Source organism: Lampris incognitus, chromosome 9 (assembly GCF_029633865.1).
Source record: "Lampris incognitus isolate fLamInc1 chromosome 9, fLamInc1.hap2, whole genome shotgun sequence".
Lineage (NCBI taxonomy): Eukaryota > Metazoa > Chordata > Actinopteri > Lampriformes > Lampridae > Lampris > Lampris incognitus.
In genome coordinates, this window is record NC_079219.1 from 54,862,013 (window position 1) to 54,881,965 (window position 19,953).

At 48.9% G+C, this 19,953-nt stretch overlaps 1 protein-coding gene across 2 annotated transcripts in view; it reads right to left on the minus strand.

The window, feature by feature from the left end:
- The window catches only part of dgat1b (diacylglycerol O-acyltransferase 1b), a 50,051-nt gene that overhangs the window by 9,749 nt on the left and 20,349 nt on the right, over nucleotides 1–19,953 (minus strand). For both annotated transcript variants that reach the window (XR_008810694.1, XM_056285667.1), the window contains exons 5-10: nucleotides 14,222–14,274; nucleotides 11,873–11,978; nucleotides 4,080–4,208; nucleotides 2,660–2,728; nucleotides 2,276–2,379; nucleotides 703–741 (exon numbers count right to left, since the gene is read on the minus strand). Coding sequence is in view for 1 of the 2 variants with exons in the window: in XM_056285667.1 (XP_056141642.1) it covers nucleotides 703–741; nucleotides 2,276–2,379; nucleotides 2,660–2,728; nucleotides 4,080–4,208; nucleotides 11,873–11,978; nucleotides 14,222–14,274 (500 nt within the window). In the remaining variant the exon portion in view is untranslated. The remainder of the gene's footprint in view (nucleotides 1–702; nucleotides 742–2,275; nucleotides 2,380–2,659; nucleotides 2,729–4,079; nucleotides 4,209–11,872; nucleotides 11,979–14,221; nucleotides 14,275–19,953) is intronic.

Consider the following 19,953-nt stretch of genomic DNA (forward strand, 5'->3'; position numbering starts at 1 on the left):
TTCATTAAATAGTACCTGTTAGAGCCTGTTTGTGCTGTCCTCTGAAGGGAGTAGTACACACCGGTGTAGGAAATCTTCAATTTCTTAGCAATTTCTCGCATGGAATAGCCTTCATTTCTAAGAACAAGAATAGACTGTCGAGTTTCAGATGAAAGTTCTCTTTTTCTGGCCATTTTGAGCGTTTAATTGACCCCACATATGTGATGCTCCAGAAACTCAATCTGCTCAAAGAAGTGCCCATCCAACCAATCCAACTTGTGGGAGCTGCTTCTGGAAGCGTGGGGTGCAATTTCTCCAGATTACCTCAACAAATTAACAGCTAGAATGCCAAAGGTCTGCAATGCTGTAATTGCTGCAAATGGAGGATTCTTTGACGAAAGCAAAGTTTGATGTAAAAAAAATCTTATTTCAAATACAAATCATTATTTCTAACCTTGTCAATGTCTTGACTCTATTTTCTATTCATTTCACAACATATGGTGGTGAATAAGTGTGACTTTTCATGGAAAACACAAAATTGTTTGGGTGATCCCAAACTTTTGAACGGTAGTGTATGTATATGTATGTATATATATTTATATGTGTATGTATGTATATATATATATGTATGTATGTGTGTAACATGTCTCTTCATGACATCTTGTCATGGCTCCAAACAGCTGTGATGAAATTCAGATGCTGATCAAGTTAAAGCTTCATTACCTGCTGGGTGAGACCGACCAACAGCTGGACAAAGAAAAGCTGGGGACAAGGACAGACGGACAAAAATTATTGACGTGAATTCACACTGTAATAAATCGCCGGTTTCCCAAATGTTTCACCGGTCAAATCTGGATTTTGTATTTCGACACAGCGACGGGACGCGAAATCAACTGTTCATCCCACGTCCAGGGTCCAAGATCCCGTTTTCAGTCAACTCATTTCGAACAGGGACAAAATGAAGTGAAGACAGGAAGGACGTTAGTGAAAAGGTGAAACGCCAGCTGGAACAGAAGCAGAGCGGTGCAGTTCAGTGATTTTATCACGTTTGTGTTGTGTTTTTTACCAAATGTCTTTGCTAATTGTTTACATAGTCCATCTCCAATTCTACCATTTCCCCATCTTTTCAGCTAAACGTTGTCTCTTTTTCTCCCCAGTTGTACCCGGCCAATTACCCCACTCTCCTGAGCCGTCCCGGTCGCTGCTCCACCCCCCTCTGCCGATCCGGGGAGGCCTGCAGACTACCACATGCCCACACAGCATCCGGATGTGGGCCACTTCAGGCAGTGATGCGGCACTGGTGGCCTTCTTCTGGCCCTGACAACATGGATGTGAGCCTGAAGTGGCCCACATGTATAACAGCAAATATGGCCCAAATAGGCCAAATCAAATGTGGGCCTTTTTTGGCAAAGATGCGGTGCTCTGGGCGACATGTGATCTGGATGTGACCCTGAAGTGTCCTGTGTGGTAAATGGTGAGTATGGCCCAAATATCACAAAACAAATATGGGCCACCTTTGGCAAATATGTGGCACATGCGGCATTGCTATGGCTTGGTTCCGGCCCAGATCTGGCAAACAGGACCTTCCTAGCACCTGACACTGGGCCGGATCCGCCCACAGCCGCATAGGAATCACATCCGCCCATAGACCGCCCCGCGCCTCTGGCCAGAGTGTGGCCTCCTAAAGTCGCAACCCATTTTAAGGCCTTGTGGATCTAAAATGAGCTGGGCCAGGTACGGCCCAAAGCCGGTACAGATCCGCCGGTATCCACGCCGGTAAGTGCACGTGTTGCTTTGTGACATGCTATTTAAAATACATCAGGCGTAGTCAACAAGTTGTGGGTAATTTCATGGGCACAACATACTACAGTTACCATTACAGCTACACTCCTCCTTTATTAACTTGGTCTGCATCACATGTCCCATAACAACAACAACGTGTGTTCATTTTACTTATTTACCCGAACACCAAAAGACCTGGCCGGGACCTGCCCACATTACCGACAGGCGCTTGCTCGAAACTGGGAGCGAGAAAGACTAAAGTGAAAATGCCAAAAAAATAAATCCATGAAAAATACCCGACCGAGGTGGAGAAGTGGACGTGCTGACAGCAACGCGATGCCCTCGAGAGAAAACAACATTTTCAAACCTCCCAACAACAACCTGCTGTTAAAACACTTCGTTACTATTTTTCTTCTTCGTCGTTTCTGACGTTGCACAGCCCCGCTCGGGGAGACGGTTTAACTGCTCTCGCTGACGGCCGTGAGACCTTTTCTGGGCGAGCCGTCTTTCTCACCATTTCAAACAGCCTCCTCAGCAGGAAGCTCATGCGAATCCTGGGAGAGCGGGGGAAGTTGAGCTCGTAGCAGAGAGTTGGCGCGAACACGAAGTAGTACAGATCTGCAGGGAGGGGAAACGCAGGGAGGGGGGGGAGAGAGAGAGAGAGCAACACGAGGACTCATCAGACTGTATGGCAGAAACGGGGGGAAAAAAAACCGTGCAGTTGAGTCCAACTCACAAGTTAATTTCTTTTACGTCAAATTGAATCCCATTACTGTTGCATTCATTTATACATTTCTTTCAGTTTCAACGAGCCAAGAGTAAACAACACAAAAACCTTCTGCTCCATGCATTTGAATACACTAACTGGAGTAACGGGGTGCGAGGAACAGGGGAGTACCTTTGAGGGTGAGATTGCCGGGATAACACACCTTTTGGCCTCCTCCGTTGGGGTGCTGCGGCGCGGGACCTGAGGAAAGTTCAACTCTGTTTGCTTATACTTCATTTCTGAATAACACAACTATCAGTTAACCATTCCCAGACAGCCCCCGGATGTGGGCCACTTCAGGCAATGACGCGGCACTGATGGCCGCATCATTGGGAGGGAGAGAGAGAGAGAGAGAGAGATGTGAGCCTGAAGTGGCCCGTGTGGTAAACGGTGAATATGGCCCAAATGTCACAAAACAAATATGGGCCACCTTTGGCAAATATGTGGCACATGGAGCATTGCTATGGCTTGGTTCTGGCCCAGATCTGGCAAACAGGAGCGGACCGCCCAAGCGCCATCATTCCACGCGGTATGTGGGCCAGATGAAAGTGTCGGTGTAGGACGGGTCCGGGCCACAGCAATTTTGGCTATCTGGGTTGAGTTGTCTTCGGGTCAAAATGACCAGCTGTAATTAACAACTATTAACCGTGAATATTGTTAATATTATCAATAGTTGGCATGAAAATATGATTAATTGGGTATTTCTGAATAGATTTTACAACTGCTGCAAAACCCCAAAGTGGTCTGGGTCAATGTGACCCAGATAATGAGGGTTTTTAGATGGGATGGCATGAAAATGGTGACAGCAAAAGGAGAATCCAATCCCACACAAAATGTGTAGTAAATAACTTGCAAATAACTCACAAGTATGCAGCAAACCAAAAACACACATGGTTGCACACTTTAGGTACAATCAAGTACGCTTGAAACTACCTCCAGTATGTGAAACTGCATTCAGATTTACTGTGCCTGGATCTGACTGGTTCCGGTCCTCGGGTCACCGGACAAAATCAAGACGGGAATGGGACGCCAAAAGTGCAGTAACGCCCCTCAAAATAACAAACACTAATCGTAATGGTTGATTGTCAACTGTGATCACAATCTCCAGCAAAATGGGTGTAATTATCATTGGCCATAATTGTGCTTCAACTGATAAGTTTGTTAGGAGAAATTGGTCGCATTGACTAAGAGCTGCAGTGTCGGCAGTCCACCAATAGGTGTCACTGTAACAGCGCGGGCCGCTCAGGAGACGGGACGGGATGGGAGGGATATCGGCCTGGGCTGCGCTCATCTGCTGCCAAATTCAAAATAACAACAAAAAAAACTGGAAAGTGCGATTAATGCCTTTATTTGTTCGACTTAATTTATTTAATATGCCTCATATATTTTTAACACGTTGTGTAAAACAATCTCCTCGTGGCAAGTTTGTTCTTAATGAATTCAAATTTCTGAATTTATTGAAAGGGCCCTGGGGTGCGTGCTTGTTGTGTGTGTGTGTGTGTGCGTGCGTGCGTGCGTGTGCGTGTGCGTGTGTGTGCGTGTTGTAACTCACATGACAGTGATCTAGCCAGTCTTTTGGCCTTAATGGTGCTGAGCTCCCGACACCACCTGTTGACGTCCTTGTAGGAGTACAGCTTCAGAAAGACAATAGTGTAGGTAACCAGAACAGACGCACCTCCAACTGACAGAGAGACAGACGGATGGACAGACAGACAGATGGATGGATGGACAGACAGATGGACAGACAGAGAGACGGACAGAGAGAAAAACTTACTTAGAGAAAACACATAAACAGACTGATGGAGATGGACTTGGTTCATGTTTTCGATGACGGGACGTTAAATGGAAGAGGAGGATGTGGAGAGAGTGAGAGGGAGGGGAGAAAGGGAGGGAATGAGAGACAGGAGGAGGGGGGACATGTGGAAGGGAGAGATGGGGAACGAAGAAGAGGGATTTAATAAGAGAGGAGTGTGACGGGAAGGAGGGAGAAAGCTGTTACAGAGAGAGGAGGAGGAGGAGGAAGAGGAGGAAGAAGAGGCGGACTGAAAGGCAAAAAAGAGGGAAGGGAGGACAGAAGGGCAAGAAAACGATAAGGACAGGAGCAGCAGTGAGGAGGAGAGTCAGAGAGGGGAGGAGAGAGAAAGCTGTAACAGAGAGACAGGAGGAGGAGGAAGAGGAGGAGGAGAATGAAGAAGCAGACTGAAAGGCAGGAAAGAGAGAAGAGAGGATAGAGAGCAAGAGAAAGATAAGGATAGGGGCAGGAGTGAGGAGGCGTGTCAGAGAGGGGAGGAGAGAGAAAGCTGTAACAGAGAGACAGGAGGAGGAGGAAGAGGAGAATGAAGAAGCAGACTGAAAGGCAGGAAAGAGAGAAGAGAGGATAGAGAGCAAGAGAAAGATAAGGACAGGGGCAGGAGTGAGGAGAAGACTCGGAGAGGGAAGGAGAGAGAAAGCTGTAACAGAGAGAGAGGAGGAAGAGGAGGACTGAAAGGCAGAAAAGAGGGAAGAGAGGATAAAGAGCAAGAGAAAGATAAGGACAGAATGAGGAGTGAGGAGGAGAGTCAGCGAGGGAAGGAGCGAGGAAGACGAGAGGTCATCACTTGATCCTCAACAAACAGCAAAGTGTGTCCAGTAAAATAAATCATCACAACTCGGCATGAGAGAGTACAAGTGTGCCAAGGACAGGATAACATAGTCCCTATGTTGTTCACCAGCATGTGTGTGTGTGTCTGTGTGTGTGTCTGTGTGCGAGTGAGAGACCGAGAAAACACTGGGGAAGCTTTGATGTGAAGTTAATCAACATATTTTGCCAATCACACACACACACACACCCACACACACACCCACACACACACTCGAGCCAAGCGAGTGGTCTGCCTGCCGCCGCTTTATCAATAGTCACCATATGTCAGATGGAAACGGATCACGCTGGACAAGGTGGGACTCACACACACGCACACTCTTGCACACACAAACACACACACACACACAGCAACACATGCCAGCTGACGCACATTGACACGTGCACACAGACAAACAGGCAAAAGTGCGTGGGTGTACACACACACACACACACACACACACACAAGGACAAAAAGATAAATATCAGTGCACACACACACACACACACATGTACACACACACACACAAACACACAACAAAAGAACACACAGTGTGTGCCAGCAGGGTGAGGCAGAGATCACCACACCTGGCACCAGACCACAGAGGCTCCCATCTACAACCCATCTGTCTCTCTGGCTCCGCCGCGCATGGCGCTCAGTCAGCGAGAGGGTGATCACAGATACACACACGGGGAGAAGGAAGCGGCGACAGGGACGCCAGAGAGACGCACACTCCCCTCCCACTCCCACTGCGGGGGTGGGCTTTCTTCTCCCCTAACTGGCTCTCGCAGCTATTTTGCATGACGCCAACGGCGACGGACGGCGAGACGGTAAAGCTGCAGACTTCACGACGTCACCACACCTACAGACCGCCTGCTTGTGTCGACGTCCATCTAGCTGCCCCGCAAGTGCCCTGATGGGTTTTGCCCCGGACTCTCCGACTCATTTGCAGTTTCACGGAGCAGTTATTAAAAGGCTCGGCCCTGCGGCTCAAACGAAGATCGTTGTTTTTCAATTTGCTGTAAAACACCCACAAAGAGCAAAGCCCCCGCCCACCGACCTCCACCCATCCATCATCCGAACCGCTTGTCCTGCTCTCAGGGTGGCGGGGATGCTGGAGCCTATCCCAGCAGTCAGTGGGCGGCAGGTGGGGAGACACCCTGGACAGGCCGCCAGGCCATCACACACACACACACACACACACACACACACACACACACCTAGGGACAACTTAGTATGGCCGAGTCACCTGACCTACATGTCTTTGGACTGTGGGGGGAAACCGCAGCACCCGGAGAAACCCACCTAGACACGGGGAGAACATGCAGACTCCACACAGAGAACGACCCGGGACGACCCCCAAGGTCAGACTACCCCGGGGCTCGAACCCAGGACCTTCTTGCTGTGAGGCGACCGCGCTACCCACTGCGCCACCGTTCCACCACTGACCTGACGGCGGTTTTATTTAAATAGCCATGTGCTGACCAAACGCCGTCTTTCATATGTTCATCCGGACACGGCGTTTATCGACAGACAAGTCTCACCACCTAGCCATCCGTTCAGTTTTGTGGACGACACCTGGGTTCAAACTAAATCTCAGGAGGTACCGCGTTTCACCGACCGCACTACCCGTGTGGACAACCACATCAAGTTCACCAGGGAGGAGGAGAAACATGACAGGTTAGCCTTCTTACACTGTGAAACCGCAACTGGGGATGGGGGACATGTGACTGGTGGTGTTTACGGTAAACCATCACATACTGATCAGGACTGAAGGTTTGACGCTCGTCCTCCGCTGGAGTCATCAGGACGCTGTACCCCCGAGCTGACAACCTCCCCACCGACACAGCGGCCGGGGAAGGGGAGAAACCCCCCATGAAACAGGCCCTGGCTGGGCCGCCTGGGTAGCATAGCGGTCTATTCCATCATCTACCAACACGGGGATCGCCTGTTCGAATCCCCGTGTTGCCTCCAGCTTGGTCGGGGGGTCCCTACAGACACAATTGGCCGTGTCTGCGGGTGGGAAGCCGGATGTGGGTATGTGTCCTGGTCGCTGCACTAGCGCCTCCTCTGGTCGATCAAGGCACCTGTTCGGGGGGAGGGTGAACTGGGGGGGAATAGCGTGATCCTCCCACGTGCTACGTCCCCCTGGTGAAACTCCTCACTGTCAGGTGAAAAGAAGCGGCTGGTGACTCCACGTGTATGGGAGGAGGCATGTGGTAGTCTGCAACCCTCCCTGGATCGGCAGAGGAGGGTGGAGCAGCGACCGGGGCAGCTTGGAAGAGTGGGGTACTTGGCCGGATACAATCGGGGAGAAAAAAAAAGGGGGGGGAGACCATCTATGTGAACAGGCAACAAGCATACCTGGACTGGGGGGGGGGGGGCAAAGGGTACATCTGTCACCATCCTACAAGGCTGTGATTGCAGCTACTCCCAGCCCTCTGAGAACAGCACGCACGGCCACTGAAACTCTACTTCCTTAAAACAGTTTTTGCATTAAATTATACGTCTCGCCATGCTGTGAAAGCAGCAAACCGCTGAAGGCCGTGACTTCAGCACAGCCCAGAGCCGCGGCGAGAATACGGCGCAAGGCGCAGGCGTAAACCGCGGCCTCCGGTGGCCCGTGGCTTAATTTGAGGATTTTGGATTCCTCAGACCTGATTCTCCCCAGAAATGTTGAGAAATCCCCCCGCAGCACACTGGGGAGTCACACATCAAAAGTGGTGGAAGTAATGTGCCAGTAGATCACAGCTCTCATCCTCTCCCCTACCAGGCCTCAAAATAAATCCATTAAAATTTAAAACCGATACACTCGTTATCACAGCGCAGGACTCCTCGTCAGATATATTAGCTGTTTAAACACAGTGTGGTGGTGGTAAAATGTGCTTTACCAGGTCCAGTGTTGTTCTTCATTATCCGCATGCTTACAGATGGAGAGAGCAAGAGGGCTTTCAATAGTGCACACACACACACACACACACACACACACACACACACACACACACACACACACACACACACACACACACACACACACACACACACACACACACCTGCCCTCTGTTGTTGGCCTTCCTGTGTGAACAGCAGCACTGAGAAATGAACAGACAGACAGATGGACGGACTCCTCTGCTCCCCCACCTCCCAGCGAGAGAACAGATGAGAGGAGAGGAGAGGACAGGGGAGGAGAGGAGAGGAGATGACATGACAGGAGAGAAGAGGGGAGGAAAGGAAATAAAAGGAGAGGAGAGGAGATAAAAGGAGATGAGAGAAGAGAAGAGAAGAGAAGAGAAAAGAGAAGAGAAGAGAAGAGAAGAGAAGAGAAGAGAGGAGAAGAGAGGAGGAGGGGAGAGGAGAGGAGAGGAGAGATGAGAGGAGGAGAGGAGAGAAGAGGAGACAAGAGGAAGAGAAGAGATGAGGGGAAATAAAAGGAGGTAAGAGGAGATGAGAGGAGAGGAGAGAAGAGAAGAGGAGAGGAGAAGAGAGGAGATGAGAGGAGAGCAGAGGAGAGGAAAGAAGAGAGGAGATGAGAGGAGAGACGAGGGGATGAGTGGAGAGGAGAGGTGAGAAGAGAAGAGGAGAAGAGAAGAGAGGAGAAGAGAGGAAAGAAGAGGATCTGAGTAGAGAGGAGAAGAGGAGATTAGTGGAGAGAAGAGTAGAGGAGATGAGTGGAGAAAAGAGGAGAGGAGAGAAGAGGAGAGGAGAGGAGATAAGAGAAGAGAAGAGGAGAGGAGAGGAGAGGAAAGAAGAGGAGATTAGTGGAGAAAAGAGGAGAGGAGAGGAGAGAAGAGAAGAGGAGATGAGTGGAGAAAAGAGGAGAGGAGAGAAGAGGAGATGAAAGGACAGGAGAGGAGAGGAGAGGAGAGGAGAAAAGAGGAGATGAGTGGAGAAAAGAGGAGAGGAGAGAAGAGAAGAGGAGATGAAAGGAGAGGAGAGGAGGAGAGGAGAGGAGATGGGAGAACAAGGAAAGGGATACTGAAGAATGGACACGATGATATAATAAATAAAGAAGTAAAGAGAAAAGGACCAACACGGCTGCTTATACAGAAGATGGATAAACCTGTTCTTGGTAAGTCACACTGCCATGCCAGAAGCCTTGTTAAAATAAAATAAAATAAAATAAATAAATAAAGCGGACCGGCCACCAAAGCTTCACTGACAACTGTCTCTCCGAAACTGGAGAATTGTGGGCACGTCACTTACCCCATCAGTTCTCCATCAAGCTGAACCTAAACGTGGCCTAAGTCCAACTCAGAACAAAGGTCTTAAGAAATGAATCATTGCCAACAGTCTTGCTGTTATCTGTGCTAAATATACTACCTCGACGACATGATGTGAAATACTCCTGCTGCTCCTTTTCCGTGGGCTGAATGGCAGATGTGACCTTGACAGTTTAAAGTTTTCAAGTTCACAACAAGTTATGGACACGTTGTCAAAGTAATTACAGAGATGGGGCATGGCGGAAGTCCCGTTTCCTCTAATCTGCTGCACGGGTGGCAGGCTGGATGAGGGATGAGGAGGCGGCCCGCTGGTGAAAAATGACTGGTTCATTTAGGCTACCATCACAAATATGCAGCCGAGCTACGAGCGAGCGAAGGGAGGCTTCTTTAATTGCATCTGTGGTGCCGACCAAGGCTGCAACCCTCCCAGTAATAACACAACACACTGCCTATTAGATCAGCGTCTGCATTGTCCGCCTCCGGTGTGGGAAGATGGCGGCGCAAATTCACGTTTGCGGCGGCCTCACCCAGTACCGTCCATGCAGTGTCTTTGTCCACGTCCGCGTCTAAGTTTGTCTTCCCTTGATGGCTGGGACAACTGGTGCTGGATCGGCTGGGAGAGCTCGGTCTGCTGCGTCCTGTGGGCCCAGGACCACGGCCCTGTCCGGAGCTGTGCCGGAAGAGGAAACACTGAGGGCGGTCTGACGGGACGCGGAAGCAGGACTGGCTAAGCTAACTGCTAGCCCAGCTAGACCGGCAGTTCCGATAACACCGAGGGCGGTCTGGCGGCGGCCTCGCCTAGCCTGTGTTTTTAGTGTCGTCGTGTGGCGTGCGGGGAGGTGTGTCGAAGGTGTCTGGCTGGGAGAGCTACTGTTGGATCGGCTGAGGGAGCTTGGTCTGCTGTGTCCTGTGGGCCCAGGGACCATGGCCCTGACCGGAGCTGGGCCGGAAGAGGAAACACCGAGGGCAGTCTGACAGGACGCAGAAGCGGGGCAGGCTAAGCTAACTGCTAGCCCATGCAGACTGGCGGTTCCTCCATCATCCTGGCTGGCGTTCGTTCTCCAGGACAGTGATTTTTTTGTTGTTGTTTAGTTTAGATATGTGTGTTAGTTTGGATATGTGTGTTCTTGTAGTTCTTGGATATGTGTTTTTGTCTTTGTGTTGCACTGCTGTGGGTTGGGGGAAATTACATTTTGTTTAATTTCTTGTGCGCAACTACATGAAATGTGGTGATGTTTGCAAACCTAAAACCAACACGTCTTATTGTGGCTTGTCGCACAGTGAGTAGTGTGTGTGTGTGTGTGTGGGCATAGGAGGGTGGCCATGTTGTCTGTCAGACGGCCTAATGAAGACAGAAAACAGCGACCCTTGGATGACCCTTCACTTTAAGCCACGCCCACCTTGGCACTCATCTCGCCGCGCTCGCCTCTTCCTCCTCGTCTCATGTCATCTCGGAGCCAACTGGACACCGTCCAGTCATGACCAACTGGCGCCATTAGCACAAGCAGATTCCAATTGTGACGCCGAAGGGGCGACCGGTTTTGCTGCGCGGCAAAGGCGGTCAGCTGTTTCATTAACGGGGAAGGTTATTACCATAGTCCCTCTAATATTCTGTAAATCTGTATTATTTTGCATCGCTCTCATACACGTGTCGCGTTAGCCCCCCCTGAAATGATGAATAGAGTGCGGCGTGCAGCAAAGGGCGTTGAAATATACGTTATTTTGGCTGCTAGTTTTCTTTTTAAGGCGACAAACGTCCTCTCAGATTCTCTTCCGACGAAGTAGACAATGTTCAAGAGGCGTTTTTCAGTCGAGTGACGCCCCAAAGCAGCAGCTCGTAGCAACTATTATATTGTAATTTTGTATATATACCTGCAGACGATGCTTTTCGTTTCACTTTTCTTCATGGATATTAATATAGTAGTGCTGCTTATTTTTGTTGTTGTTCATTTAATTAATTTACAGCAAAGACCTTGAGAGAAGGTGCAAAGGAAGGGGTTTTTCTCTCTCGCTCTCCCACACACACACACACACACACACACAACTTATTTTCATCCTTACTTCCACTACAATCGGGCACTGAGCACCTCCAGTGGAGCATTACTGGTGCCTTGCTGAAGAGCATCTTGATGTCCATGATTTCTAAGGTGGTAAGAGAATTCAAACCAGCAACAGTGATGCCACAAGTCATTCCTTCTGCTTTCATGGCCTTGTTACAGCATGTGGCCCCTCAGTTGAGTCAGTAGGTAGATTATAGAGGATATACAGAAGATAGGTCTGTCTGGACTACCGGGACCGAAGCCGCCTGTGGCAGGGACCAGTGTTCTAGATGTCAAGAGAGGTGAGCTGGATGCTTGTAAGTGTAAAGCAGGCAGTAAGTGTAAAGCAGGCAGTAAGTGTAAAGCAGGCACTAAGTGTAAAGCAGGCAGTAAGTGTAAAGCAGGCAGTAGGTGTAAAGCAGGCAGTAAGGCTACTGAGCATTTGTTAATGGCGAGGCGGATATTTACCGGGAGTTATGTAGGGGACCAGTAAGACCACAGCAGCAGGGAAGCTGAGAATGATTGACAGGTTGATGATGTGAACCAGCAGCCCCACGCGCTCACTGAATGATCCCTGGAGAGAGAGCGATAGCAAGAGAGAGAGAGAGAGAGAGAGAGAGAGCGAGAGAGAGAGAGAGAGAGAGAGAGAGAGAGAGAGAGAGAGAGAGAGGAGTAAATTTACATTAAAAGCTGATATATGATTGCAGTGTGGTGGTACGGTGGCACAGTGGTTAGCGCGGTCGCCTCACAGCAAGAAGGTCCTGGGTTCGAGCCCCGAGGTAGTCCAACCTTGGAGGTCATCCCGGGTCGTCCTCTGTGAGGAGTTTGTATGTTTTCCCCGTGTCTGTGTGGGTTTCCTCCGGGTGCTCTGGTTTCCTCCCACAGTCCAAAGACATGTAGGTGAGGTGAATCGGCCATACTAAACTGTCCCTAGGTATGAATGTGTGTGTGTGTGTGTGTGTGTGTGTGTGATGGCCTGGCAGCCTGTCCAGGGTGTCTCCCCATCTACCGCCCAATGACTGCTGGGATAGGCTCCAGCATCCCCGCAACCCTGAGAACAGGATAAGCGGTTCGCATAATGGATGGATGGATGGATGGATGGATGTGATTGCAGTCCAGTGTCCACCCCCCCCCCCTTCCCCACTTTCAAATAATATCAGCCCACTGCTGCTGAAAAAAAATTAATGTTGATTAACTTTCAATTAGTCGATTTAAAAACGGGGACTATCCATCCTGTAAAGTGGGCTTATACCGTGATCACAGAGAATACTCGTGTCTGATTGGCTGGTTCAAATTTAATCACTGGTTTAAATCCTTATGCTGACCACAAAGTGTCCATGTAACCATAGCAACAACTAGCAGAAAGCCCAGTTAACAGTCGCAGTGTCAGTTTAGCGGCTAACATTCGCTTCATAACCTTTTAGTTCTGAGTCCAAAACATTAACACAAAACAAGTGAATGCTTTTACTTTAATTCTTTACCAAGTGACCAAGTTATAAACGGGATAACCCACTTCAATGTGGCAAAGTGGCTGAAAGTTGTAGTCAATGAAAGGTGAAGCGCTGAGCTGCAGTTCCACCATGGCCACTAGGTGGCTGGATCACAAAAACACCGACGCTTTGTAAATCAGTGAAAGAATTCTCAACTTCTACCTTCAAATACAGAGTCAGCCAATTTTTTTTCTACAGGAATTTTGAGTCTCAATCGAATTTGGAGTCTGGTACACCGTGTGAGGGCGGTTATTTAGAAAACTATTGTTCAGTTAAGAAGATATTAAGGATCAAATAAGTCACATGTTGAGGGCGTGTCTACATTGATTGACAGGTCTGTCAACCTGTCCGACACCGAGGTTTCACGCCAGCTCCACCTATAGATCATCCCTCCAATGGTCAAATATGGCTTTTCTGGCTCCAACAACTGACAAGATTGCCGGCAAGCACAATACCAAACTTTAAGCTTCAAAATGCCCCTTCAGAAAGCAACTGGGTGACAAGTGCCACATCCATGTTTTTTTATACAGAGTAGGGTTAGAATCCTTTAACACACACCTTGACACGGATTATCCCTTACACACATAAAGGCTGGGCCAGGTTTTCTCAGAGGTGCAGTCTCACCTGGTGGGGAGGAAGCTCACTTGAGAGCATGCCTGGCCCCCAGACAGCAAAGGATCTCTGGCCCAGATATGGCCCACATCTGCAGCTATCTTACGGCCCACATTAGGCCTTGAATGATGGCGTTGACTCAGGGTGAGTGTGGCTGCCTCAACTCAGCCACACTTGGGCCACATCTGTCCCACATAGTATGTGCTGTGACCCAAGTCAGGTCCGGTCCCAGATAGTATGTGCTGTAACCCAATTCAAGCCCGGTTCATAACATTTGGGCCACATCTGGTCCACATAGTATGTGCTGTAAACTAAGTCAAGCCCGGTTCATTACATTTGGGCCATGTCTGGCCCAGACAACACTTGCCGTAACCCATGTCAGGCCCAGTTCATGACATTTGGGTCACGTCTGGCCCACACAACAGTTGCCAGTGCCGTAACTGAGCTGTAAGTACCAAAAGTGCCCCAGATTAGGCCCAAATGTGTCTGCTATTAGTTTTATGCACTGCAATTGTAAACATTCAGCACTACACCCACTCCATGCCCCCCTTACCCACAATGCAACCTGTTTGTCCCAACGGGGTGATAAGGCTTTGAACAAACAGGATTTGCAGCAGTGCTCTGAATGTACCACCAGTCAGGTGTGTCCCGGAGTGTGTTCTTACCCTCCACCCATAAATCAGTTTGTCAACACATCTAGTAATGCTGAACTCACCTTTGACAGCTGTCTTTCTGTATAGAGCGCCACCAGCAGGAATACATTGGACACTGCGAACAACAAGAAGAGAATCACGTTAGTTCCTCTGTATCAATCCTGTTTGACACCCTATTTTGTTGAACTATGGGACGGGACCCAAACGGGAACATGGGTCCCCCTTCTGACTGGTCCCGACAAAACCATGTGAGGGGGGAAAAAAAACTATAGTCTTTAATTCTGCATGCCATAAGACATACTATCAGCAACCAACATTCTCACTATAACACCACAGAAGAAAAAACTTTTACTGAGCCTTTTGAAATTCAAAACAAGAAATTTTGAACAGTAGTTTTGTTGTGTTTATGTATTGTAGTTGGGGATATTGTCAAAAACTATTAAAACTACATCAAATAAACTAGACGGGATTTCTGCCATGCAGTCTGAAAACCAGTCAAGCGTGTCTCTAACACTACAGGAGGGTGACTAATCCCACTCCCCATCAGGATGTTGCTTCGGTGAACTGGATCTAGATCATCTCTTAAGACATCGAGTGAGGGCGGCACGGTGGCGCAGTGGTTAGCGCAATCGCTTCACAGCAACAAGGTCCCGGGTTCGAGCTACAGACACTAATACTACAGACACTGTCCCACCTGCTACAACCCAGTATTTATTATTGACAGGCTTTTAGACCTGTGGGATGAGCTGATTAATGAAGCGGCGATGCGAGTGGCTAAAGCTGAGGTCTGTTCAGGTCTGACGTGAAGTGACGGACGAATCTGGTCGGGTCATCCCCCTGCTGGTTAGCAAGACCCTACCGACATGTGCACACGCACAGACACACACACACATACAGACACACACATACACACACACTGCAGCAGCCTATGAATGAAATGAGCCAGCGCTAACGAGGCGTATGTGCACAGCACACACTGCAGGATAGGGAGCTGAATGACAGGACACACACACACACACACACACACACACACACACACACACACACACACACACACACACCCATGTGACTGAAGGGATCCATCCATCCATCCATTATCCAAACCGCTTATCCTGCTCTCAGGGTCGCGGGATGCTGGAGCCTATCCCAAAAGTCATTGGGTGGCAGGCGGGGGGGACACCCTAGACAGGCTGCTAGACCATCACAGGGCCCACACACACACACACATTCATAACTAGGGACAATTTAGTACGGCCGATTCACCTGACCTACATGTCTTTGGACTGTGGGAAGAAACCGGAGCGACCGGAGGAAACCCACGCAGACACGGGGAGAACATGCAAACTCCACACAGAGGACGACCCGGAATGACCCCCAAGGTTGGAGTACCCCAGGGCTCGAACCCAGGACCTTCTTGCTGTGAGGCGACCGCGCTAATGACTGCGCCACCGTCCCACCCGACTGAAGAGATAATACCACTAACACAGGTGCTCTGGGTGACTGCTCTATTTCCTGTTCTGACATTTCGGTCAGGCCACATGATGGCCTGGCGGCCTGTCCAGGGTGTCTCCCCGCCTGCCGCCTGATGACTGCTGGGATAGGCTCCAGCATCCCCGCGACCCCGAGAACAGGATAAGCGGTTCGGATAATGGATGGATGGATGGACATTTCGGTCACTGATAATTGAGGTTGTGCCCTTTGGGTCAAAGTGGCGCAAATCAACAATTAAATGGCTCAATATAATTATCCTAAGTTTTTGATACTGAACCGTGGCTGAGTAACGTTAGGCGCTGGGACTAAACATGATTGGGAGCAAAATAGGCTAAATCATGGGTTTTTTAGTTGGGGTTTTTTCTGGACTTAAAATGTGCTAAACGAGCCTACAGGAACCACTGGTATGATACGGACTTCTGTTCATTATAATGACCTGACTGCAGTTGGGTCTCTAACGGAACATAAATGCAGTTATTTTCCACTGTTAAAACCCATGTTTGCCAATTAGCATGTCTGCTTCATCGATCATTATATCATCACTATATTATATATATCATCACTGACATGTCATGTGTCCAGACTGAGAAGATGTTTAAAAAGTGAGACTGAGTGACTGTGAGACTATCTTACCATCAGGCCTCCAGTAAAGCCCAACAAAGTACATTCGAAGTCTGCACGTGTATCCTGCTCTTGTACTGTGATTTCTCTAAGTACTTTTATAAGTACTTTTACTTTCCACTTGTTTGTTGTCTGTGAATGTTCTCATTCATCCAGGTCGTCATGGTTTTCCAAAGGAGTTGAATCAAGTGCAACTGGACTTGGTATATATCCGTGAAGACGTCCGGCTGCGCCCGTCGCCATCGGAGCTATTGATTTGCATTTGTTTAGCCGCAACGGTCGTTGGGGGTGTTAGTTTCGACTTCATTGTTCAGTGGTCATGAGAGTGGTTGGAGCCGTTAGTGAACGACTGTTGTTCTTGGAGGCTAGGCTTCTTGAGTCTCCTGGGTAGAGATGAAAGGACGACATTGTAAGTGGGAGATAGGTGGTGTCGCAGACCTCCTCCTCTGTTGAGGGATGGTTTTTCCAGTTTCGCATAGATGGCTTCCTTCACCCCTCTTTCAAACCATCTATCTTCTCTGTCCAAAATGTGTACGTTGCTGTCCTGGAAGGAGTGTGTCTGCTCCTTTAGGTGTAGATAGACTGCTGAGTCTTGTCCTGAGGAGTTTGGCCTTCTGTGTTGGGCCATCCGTTTGTGTAGCGGTTGTTTGGTTTCTCCTATGTATAGGTCAGTGCAGTCCTCATTGCATTGTACAGCATACACCAGATTGCTTTTCCGGGTGTGTGGTACACGGTCTTCGGGATGAACCAGTCTTTGTCGGAGTGTGTTTTGCTGGGTTTGAAGTATACCGGGATGCGGTGTTTGTTGAAAATTCTCCTGAGTTTCTCGGAGACCCCAGAAACATACGGGCTGACTGTGCTCTTCCTTCTGTTCCTCTCCTCCTCATTGCTCACCTGGTTGGTCTTTTTGGAACGTGTTGCAGTTTTCACAAAGGTCCAACTGGGGTAGCCGCAGGTTTTTAAAGCTCCCCTCAGGTGTTTGTGTTCTTCCCGTTGGGCCTGAGTGCTGCTGGGCACATTGTCAGCTCTGTGTTGCAAAGTTCTGATGACGCTCAGTTTGTGTTCCAGCGGGTGGTGTGAGTCGAAAAGTAGATATTGGTCTGTGTGTGTAGGTTTCCTGTAAACCCCAATGTGGAGGCTCCTGTCTTCCCCAATGTGGACGTCACAGTCCAAGAAGGGCAAACTGTTGTTCTTTACGTCTTCCCTTGTGAACTTAATGTTCTTGTCCACTGAGTTGATGTGTTTGGTAAATGCTTGCACCACTTGTGTTTGGATTTTGACCCATGTGTCATCCACATATCTGAACCAGTGGCTCGGAGGTGTTCCTCTGAAGGACTTCAGGGCCCTGTGTTCTACCTCTTCCATCTATAAGTTGGCCACAATGGGAGATACCGGTGAGCCCATTGCACAGCCATGTTTCTGTCTGTAAAGCTGGCTCCTGAATTGGAAATATGTAGTGTTCAGGCAAAGGTCCAGTAGTTGGCAAATCTGGTCTGGGCTGAGGTTGGTCCTATCGTGGAGGGTGTCGTCCCGTAGCAAACGTTGCCTCACAGTTTCCAAAGCCTCCATGGTTGGGATGCAGGTGAATAACGAGGTCACGTCATAGGATACCATGGTTTCATTCGGTTCCAGTTTTACGCCTTGGACCTTGTCCACGAAGTCAATGGAGTTTTGGATATGGTGAGGTGTTTTGCCCACTAAAGGGGTCAAGATGTTGGCTATATGTTTGGCAATGTTGTACGTGACCGAGTTTATGCTGCTGACGATGGGCCTGAGGGGGATTCCATCTTTATGGATCTTAGGGAGTCCATATATGCATGGAATGTTATCTTGTGGGTAGAGACGGTGGTATTGTATCCGATCAATGGTTCCTCTTTTCTGTAGTTTCTGTAGGTACTCTATTATTCTCCTCTTGTAACCACTAGTAGGATCGCGTCTCAGAGGTTCATAGGTGTCGGTGTCGTTGAGTACGGTTATCCGGTTATACGGTTGCACGGTTATCCTCAACACAACAGACTACCACGCCAAGATCACGTCATTACTCAACGACACCGACACCTATGAACCTCTGAGACGCGATCCTACTAGTGGTTACAAGAGGAGAATAATAGAGTAGAGCCAGCTTTACAGACAGAAACATGGCTGTGCAATGGGCTCACCGGTATCTCCCATTGTGGCCAACTTATAGATGGAAGAGGTAGAACACAGGGCCCTGAAGTCCTTCAGAGGAACACCTCCGAGCCACTGGTTCAGATATGTGGATGACACATGGGTCAAAATCCAAACACAAGTGGTGCAAGCATTTACCAAACACATCAACTCAGTGGACAAGAACATTAAGTTCACAAGGGAAGACGTAAAGAACAACAGTTTGCCCTTCTTGGACTGTGACGTCCATATTGGGGAAGACAGGAGCCTCCACATTGGGGTTTACAGGAAACCTACACACACAGACCAATATCTACTTTTCGACTCACACCACCCGCTGGAACACAAACTGAGCGTCATCAGAACTTTGCAACACAGAGCTGACAATGTGCCAAGCAGCACTCAGGCTTAACGAGAAGGTCACAAACACCTGAGGGGAGCTTTAAAAACCTGCGGCTACCCCAGTTGGACCTTTGTGAAAACTGCAACACGTTCCAAAAAGACCAACCAGGTGAGCGATGAGGAGAAAAGGAACAGAAGGAATAGCACAGTCAGCCCGTATGTTTCTGGGGTCTCCGAGAAACTCAGGAGAATTTTCAACAAACACCGCATCCCGGTATACTTCAAACCCAGCAACACACTCCGACAAAGACTGGTTCATCCCAAAGACCGTGTACCACACACCCAGAAGAGCAATCTGGTGTATGCTGTACAATGCAATGAGGATTGCACTGACCTATACATAGGAGAAACCAAACAACCACTACACAAACGGATGGCCCAACACAGAAGGCCAAACTCCTCAGGACAAGACTCAGCAGTCTATCTACACCTAAAGGAGAAGACACACTCCTTCCAGGACAGCAACGTACACATTTTGGACAGAGAAGATAGATGGTTTGAAAGAGGAGTGAAGGAAGCCATCTATGCAAAACTGGAAAAACCATCCCTCAACAGAGGAGGAGGTCTGCGACACCACCTATCTCCCACTTACAATGTCGTCCTTTCATCTCTACCCAGGAGACTCAAGAAGCCTAGCCTCCAAGAACAACAGTCGGTCACTAACGGCTCCAACGACTCTCATGACCACTGAACAATGAAGTCGAAATCAACACCCCCAACGACCGTTGCGGCTAAACAAATGCAAATCAATAGCTCCGATGGAGACAGGCGCGGCCGGACATCGGAGCACAAGAGAGCCACTCATATCAATAGCTCCGATAACGACGGGCGCGGCCATGACATCGGTACGCAAAAGAGCCACGCATATCTATGGCTCTGTTAGCGACGGGCTTTGTTAAACATCTGATCACAAAGAGCAACGCATATCAATAGCTCTGACAGTGACTCCTAGAGGATAAATTCTGAGTCTCATCACCAGCCAGTCAGACTAGCTTGGTCTAGTCAGAAAGGCACGAACTGAGGAAGCCTCTTGGATGAGAGGCGAAACATCTTCATGGATATATACCAGTCCAGTTGCACTTGATTCAACTCCTTTGGATAACCACTTGTTTGTTGTAGTTACTTTTCATAT